The following is an 8,051-nucleotide window of genomic DNA, read 5'->3' on the forward strand; positions in this document are numbered from 1 at the left end:
TATATATATATATATGGAGCGATTCAGGTGAAAACAATGCATTATTGTAATAAATGAGAATAATTAATATAATCATTTGATCTATTTGAATGATCAAAATTAAAAGATACATATAAACGATTTTTTAAGTGATCGTGTAAAAAATAAGTAACTTTTAATCCTAACTATCTATATATGGTTGTAAGACCCAAATTTATTGTTATGCTTTTATATGAGAATTATTCTTACTTAATTCAATCCGTATATATATATATATATATATATATATTTCTTTTAATCTTCATCATTTAAATAAGATTTAATAATTTATATTAATTGTTTTCTTTTCGTAATAACAATTGTGTCATCATTTCCTCTATATATATAATTGATATCCATTGAACTTAGAGATGACCCATTATATCACTACTCTCCACTTTCCAATTGATAGTGGTGACACAACAAAGTCAGCATTTTCTCTAAAATAAAATGACAACTTTGCCCTTGTCAAAATGGTGTTTATATGTACTTTAAAATCGTAATGTACTAGGATCTATCTCTCTAAAAATATATTACTCAATATATTACTAAATTTAATTTATTAAAAAAAATAATTATTAAATATTTTCTGATAAACCAATAATCTAAATCACTATTTCAAATCCAAGAATCTATTAACCATGCCATGCTTGATTTAGAAACAAATTGACCGTACAAAGGGGAAGCAACACTTGTGTACTTATTTCTTTTTTTATTCATCTCCTTATGTTTTGTTTAAGCTTACATAAATGTATATGTATAGACCGAAAATATAAGTATATTTTTATATTATCGGCAAATCATTCATCATTTATATAATAATTATCATTAACTCTCAAACAAAAGTAATACAAATGAAAAGTGGATAATATACTAACAGTTTAAAAAACTTTACACCGACGATATATAAATTTTAAACTATGAATAAAGTATTTTGAACACGCAATTAGAAAAAATAACCAAAAAAAGACAACTTTGTCTATCTTATTTTCTTAACTCCCATTGTTCTCTTTTATCCTCTGTTTGTGTTCTGTCTTCACCAAAACTCATTTTTCCTCTTCACTTTCATTACACACTTTCCAACAAACCAAACAAACAGAAGAAGAATAAGAAGAAAAGTTATTGTTTCATATGGGTCTCTGTTTTTCTTCTCTACTCTCTTCTCCTTCTAATCCAAACTCCTCTTCCCTCAAAAGCCCTCACTTTTCAGGCAAATAACTTTATCAACTGAACTAACTCTATTTATGTCTCGTAACTTTATTAACTGGGCTGACTCTATTTATGTCTCGTAACTTTATCAACTAACCTGACTCTATTTATGTCTTGTAGCTTTATCAACTGAGCTGACTCTATTTATGTCTCGTAATTTTATTAACTGAGCTGACTCTATTTATGTCTCGTAACTTTATTAACTGAACTGACTCTATTTATGTCTCGTAATTTTATTAACTGAATTGACTCTATTTATATCTCGTAACTTTACCAACTGAGCTGACTCTTATGTTTTCGCGCAGCCACCACGACTGCTTCAACAAGCAGTGTGGTGAAAAGTCAGTTTTCAGAGATAGGGAGTGGAAGCATTGATGGTGGTGGGTACCAAAATCAAGATGATGATAAGATTGTGGAGAGGCCAAACTTGAAGGTGTTCAGTTTTGCAGAGATGAAATCAGCAACAAAGGGTTTCAGGTCAGATACATTGTTAGGTGAAGGTGGTTTTGGGAAAGTGTATAAAGGATGGTTAGATGAAAAGACACTAAATCCAGCTAAATCTGGCACTGGAATGGTTGTTGCTATCAAAAAGTTGAACCATGAAAGTACCCAAGGGTTTCAAGAGTGGCAGGTTAATTCAATCTCATCTCTTTTACTTCTAACTTTTGTTTTACAAAATATCTGTATAATTCGGCGCACGAGACTTTCACCTAATAGGCGATAGGCGATAGGGAGAATAAATGTATACAACATTATCTTTCAGAAGCGAATAAGTCTATAATTCTCGGGATTTAAGGTAATGAAAAGATTACTTGTCATAGTTCAAATCTTGGAAACAAACTATACGTCTCAGTTTTTGTCAGCCACATTAGGAAATAATTATTGTATTTGGACGGAGCGTACTGTTTATCGTAAGTATAGTGGTTAAGAGATCCCCAACAAGGTCGAATGTTTAATTCCTAATTCCTGATAGCTAGCTACACTTGTTGGGATGGGAGGGGTAACCACGAAATCAATTGTCTTACTTTTTGTTACCACTCTATCTACCATTAACTTTGATTGGTTAGAAAAAATTATTTAAATTAAAATTGTAATTATTAAATATTTTTTTAGTCAATCACACCTCCCAACACATAGAGTGATACAAAGCTATGGAATAACAGATGTGTTCCCCGAAACCTGAAGGATATTAATTCCTTACTAAAAAAGGTGAGATATACTCTTAGTAGTATAATAAAAAAGATATATTGAAATATTTAAAGGAAAATGACATATGTCATTTTTACTAATAGAATATATCATTCTTAAAACCTGAAGACATTTATAAAAATGATGCCAAATTAAATTAAGTCAATTTTTTATTATTTTTAAAATGAAAAGGTAATAAATATCAGTTATGGTGTGGATCTTCCTAACTTGAGCATGATAACCTGTCCTAGATTATATCTTTTTTTTTGTTATACTAAAAATATATTATATTTGTGGTCCAAAAATTATTATTATTATTATTTAATTTTAAATATTATTTATTTGTGTTGTTTACCATTTTCTTGGAAAAAATGTAGAGTTGAAAATGATTATCAAATGAATAATGAACATGGTATTGATAATGATTGTTCAATGTGAAGCCAAGCCACAGCTATTGATTGATACCATGGACTTTTTATTCCAAAGAAAAAGTATATAAAATATCAGACTTTGAAAGTTGAAATGTGGTAGGAAATTGCATTATGGTCCCACTTAAATGTCTTTTTCTTCTTCTTCCATACATTTGTTATCACCAATTGAAGAATTTTTTATTAAAATATGTTGCTTTATGTTCACACTATTGAATTCTTGACTGAATATACCCTTATAAAATTTGGAAGTGTTTTAGTTGTCTTTGTAAACCCCTATTGACTTTTTCCTTAGAGAAGAAAAAATAATAATAATAATAATCATGTTTGAAAATTCAAAACTTAGGTTATTGTGTGGGACACATGGGGGATGGACTTTTTTGAAGTTATGTGCAATGTGGAGATAGAGCTTTAACACATTTGCTTATATAAAGTTTATTTGGTACTACCAAGACTATCTTCTCGCCCTATAGGTAATGAATTAATCTCTTTTTGGAATGCGTGATTGTCCATTCCAACAAGTTTCGCTCAGATGAATCAGACCCTTGACCTTTTGGTTATTCTGGGGATCTAGCGGGACTTTACACCGCTAGACCAACCAGTTGTTGGTATTGCTTATATAAAGGGGTTGCTTAAGATTATGCATTAGGATTAAGAATTGTATTAATTGATCCATATTAGGATTATATAGGGTCTTGCATTAATTATGGAATCCAAAAATCATATTACTTGACTAAATTGCCTTGGTTTGAAAATTGCATGCAAAATATTGGAAGCTTTCATATCATAAATGCTTAAAGTATGCAATCAAGCCTTAATCATACTAACTGGAATCGGCTACCTAGATCGAATGATAGTATAATGATTCATCATAAATTTTGTTTAGAAGTATAATCAGATGAACTTGGTCTTTTCAACACAAAATACAAAATATAAGAAGACAATTCGAATCTCATTAAGTTTCTCTTCTTTTTGTTAGATATTTCTTGATATTGGTGAAATATCAATTCTAGGATCTTGAATATCATGATTCTCACACATAATATAAAACAAGGATATAAAGTCATACCTGACCTGAATCACTGAATCCATGGTCTTTGATCTACTCCTTTGATATACATTTTGAGAGAGTTTTGATATGATGGTCTTCCTCAACCAAATCCTTAATTCCTTTTGGGACCTTCGTTTTCTCTCTGATGGGGAGAGCTGAAAACTATTTGTGATTTGGTATATTTGGGACCATAACCTTCCTTATGCGTTAACTTATAGGTTCCCATTATCCCTATAGGTTATCAGCTTTTAGAAATCACTTATAATGTAACCCCCGAAATAAATAGCTATCATTGTATCAAATATATGATTTCCACCTTAATTAGAAATTATAAATTTCTGCCGCTTTTATCATACAGCGATTTTCGCCACAGTAGATGGAAAAACAGATGTGATTAATGACTTTAGGACATAGTGATATGATATTCTTTAGCTAAATGGAATATATAAAGAGGAACCTTCTTATATATAGTGATTTTCACTTGTCATATTGCATTTAATATGTTAGTATAACCATCAACACAATCAGGGTATCTTCAATGTGATAAATCCTACATTTTTGTGCACAAATTTGAACTCAGCTATCTGATTTTGTAATATGTTTCTCTACTGAATTGACAATGCAGTTGGAAGTCAACTTTCTAGGAAGGCTTTCTCACCCGAACCTGGTCAAGCTATTGGGTTACTGTTGGGACGACGACGAGCTTCTTCTCGTGTATGAGTTCTTGTCGAAGGGAAGCTTGGAGAATCATCTTTTCCGAAGTATGAAATGTGCACGATTAAAACGAGCAAAAGAAAAAATCTTGGCTATAAATTTGACTTTAATTTACTTTCTTTTGTTTCGGAGCAGGAAATCCTAACATAGAACCACTTTCTTGGAACACCCGAATTAAAATAGCTACGGGCGCAGCTAGGGGTTTAGCTTTTTTGCACACTTCCGAGAAGCAAATCATATACAGAGATTTCAAGGCTTCGAATATACTACTCGATGGGGTTAGTTATTTTTATGTTGGTCTTCGTCTGCCTTTTTCCTTATTCTTAGATATGGTAGGTAAAACAAATGTAGTATCATCTTCGGCTCTTAGTGATGAAACACTTGCTTATTTCCTTTCACATTTAATCGAATCGATACAGAAAGAGTATCTGAGTTTATACAAAGTGATGCGAAGCTCAGAAAATTACGGGTGTGCTCTAAATTGCTATCTGACACGAGACTAACTCTGACTAACTTCTGCAATTAAAATAAACTGTAAGTAACACTAGCAAACAGAATTCAACTAACATGTACAACTGAATCTGCTCCTTATGTTTTGTAGTAATATGGGGTTGATTAAGATTGTATGAATTGGGATACCTTTAGTTGTTTTATTAACTAAAATCGTACTAAAACGATATGTAAACATAATGAAAAGAATATCATCTGAAAAGTTCGATTTCTTCTCTCTTTCTAAGTGCTGTTATCCCGTTGATTAGTTGAATCATATTACTTGATGTTATGGGCACATAATTTTTCGAAGTAACAAAATTGATGCCTTTTTTATCTATGCTGCATTCCTCATATCATTTCGATAACTGATTTTTTGTCTCGTACAGAATTACAATGCGAAATTATCGGATCTTGGCTTAGCTAAGTTGGGGCCTTCTGCGGGTGAATCACATGTAACTACTAGGGTCATGGGCACGTACGCCTACGCTGCTCCAGAATACATTGCAACTGGTAATTATATCTACACATAATTGCCAATAAATGCAGCTTTTCAACTATATGTTTGACCTTATTCATGAATCATTATAGAGAGTAAAAGATGATGCATTTAGACTCAGAAGAATCTAAATACATGCATGCTAACTTTCTTTTTTGTTTGTTTTCTCGTACCGAACACTGCGTCGGTCAATGCTTTGTAGAAAAATAATGGTTGAATGAGTCACGACCGAAAAGAAGTAGAAGCGTACTGTAATCGTTTGTGACTCGCACCAAACTAACATGCATAGGGGTTGTATCATTATTTGACAGGCCACTTGTATGTGAAGAGTGATGTGTACGGCTTTGGCGTGGTGCTGCTCGAAATGCTGACCGGAATGCGGGCGCTTGATACGAATCGGCCAACAGGGCAGCAGAACCTGGTTGAATGGATTAAGCCTAATCTCTTCAACAAAAAGAAGTTGAAAACTATCATGGATGCTAGGATAGAAAGCCAATATTCATTCAAGGCAGCATTACAAGCAGCACAGCTTACTCTAAAATGCCTAGAACATGACCCGAAGAACCGTCCTTCAATGAAAGATGTTGTCGAGTCATTGGAAGGCATCGAAGCTATTCAGGACAAATCAAAGGAATCCAAGAACCGCAATACGAGGTCCGCAGCCCTTCAACATCCCCAGCGGCACCGCCATGCTCGCCATAGCATTACTTGAGTATGAAGCAAAAGAAAAAGGAAACTACACTAAACTCCATTGAGGTTTGGATTAATTATGTTCCACACCCTTCTTGTATTTCAGAAGTTATATTCAAATCCATTTAGAAAAACATGTAATTGTAATCATCATCACATTTTTAAGTATAATGATGGTTGATGTTTTTTTAATACAAGAGTGATGTATGGTGTAATTAACCCAAGTCTTAAGGAGACTAAGAAGCCACCCTCTCCCAAATGGGAGCACATCCGATGTCCCATAATCGGTACTATTTCATGTGCCATAAACTACGAATGGTCAGAAAAATACTTCAAAATTAAATTTTAACTTCAATATTTTTTTTTCAACCAATCACAAGGTTATGACACATGGAGTGACACTAAGTGTGGGACAACAGATGTACACACCTCCCAAATATATGTTGAATAGTATTATGGTGGATTCAATAGGTTGGATCAGTAAGTATGTTTTGCTTTCCTGATAGGAGGGGGAATTTAACAACATTTTTCTACAATTCTGTATGATTTCTTTGTTGAATTATTCACATTTTGGCATAGAGGGAAAAATTGTAGTTAGATGTTTGGGTGTTGTGCAATTTAGTCTTATTTTTCAGCATGTGTTGTTGATATAATCATGTGTGATGCCGTAGTAAAGGTTGGATAATGATATATTCTCCTACTAGCCCTCCTACTCAGAAGAAAATGACATATGCCACAAGGTAATACTCTATTTATTAGTGATTGGTTTATAAGTAACATGTTTCATTTTCTTGTGGATATGAGAATTAATATGAAGATTTAATAGGAGGATATAACATTACTCGTACATATTAGTAATGATATGATATTTGAGCAAGCCCTTCTTAGAGTTTTTATTTGCCTCTTCATATGAAGTAAAAAAAGTTATGTTGTTTTTCAATGTGCAAAGTTATGGGATCAATCTGAGTTTCAATACTCCACACTATTTGTTATTTCTCTTGAGAGTTGTTCACTTCACAACAACTAACAATATAATAAAAAACTTGTTTTTTAACAACTTACTTTATTTGAAAATACATAAAATTATAATGAAAATAGCATCTCAACAAATGCTATAATGGACCATTTTCCCCGAGATAATGAGGTAGGCGATGTAGGACTTACTTTCTAACAAGTTTCGCTATTTTAGCTTGTTTGCATATTTGGGATAGGCTTGGTTTTCATTGAACTAATAATATTTGCAATCTTTGTGCTAGCTCTAGGAATCTCATGACTATATTTTTATCATAATGATGTTGATTGTTTGGTGTATATGATTTGGATTCAAAGAAACTATAGTTTGTTTAAGAATCATAGGAATGATTTTCCTTCTCTTGATTCTTCTTCTATTAAGTTTATCAAATTGAAGTAAAAGTCTTCCATGACCTTCATGCTACTTCTAATTGGGAGCACATCTGATATCCTAAATTATGTGACACTTTATATACTATTAGTTGTGATTAGTTGAAAAATGTATTTAAGTTAAAAATTAATAATTAAATATTTTTTTGACTAATAAAAATAATGGCATAACGAGTGATACACTCTTTTGGGATATAATATGTCGTCGCCTTCTAATTCACTAATATAATTTGGCTCTTATACCTTGGAACCTTCACTTTTGGTACAAACTTTCATTTGGTTGGGCTAACCTTTCTGCTAGGTTCTATTATGTATTTCTCCATTTTATTTAAGTGGAATTGATTTATCCAAAAAAATCTATAAA

General features: G+C 32.1%; 1 protein-coding gene across 1 annotated transcript; it reads left to right on the forward strand.

Moving 5' to 3' along the window:
• Positions 1,071-6,319, forward strand: LOC109333310 (probable serine/threonine-protein kinase CST). The gene is made up of 6 exons (XM_019568725.1): positions 1,071-1,228; positions 1,533-1,858; positions 4,520-4,655; positions 4,744-4,886; positions 5,487-5,610; positions 5,908-6,319. The coding sequence occupies exons 1-6, from the start codon at positions 1,150-1,152 to the stop codon at positions 6,306-6,308; spliced, it is 1,209 nt and encodes a 402-aa protein (XP_019424270.1). The 5' UTR covers positions 1,071-1,149; the 3' UTR covers positions 6,309-6,319.

Source organism: Lupinus angustifolius, chromosome LG18, assembly GCF_001865875.1.
Source record: "Lupinus angustifolius cultivar Tanjil chromosome LG18, LupAngTanjil_v1.0, whole genome shotgun sequence".
Taxonomy (NCBI): Eukaryota; Viridiplantae; Streptophyta; class Magnoliopsida; order Fabales; family Fabaceae; genus Lupinus; species Lupinus angustifolius.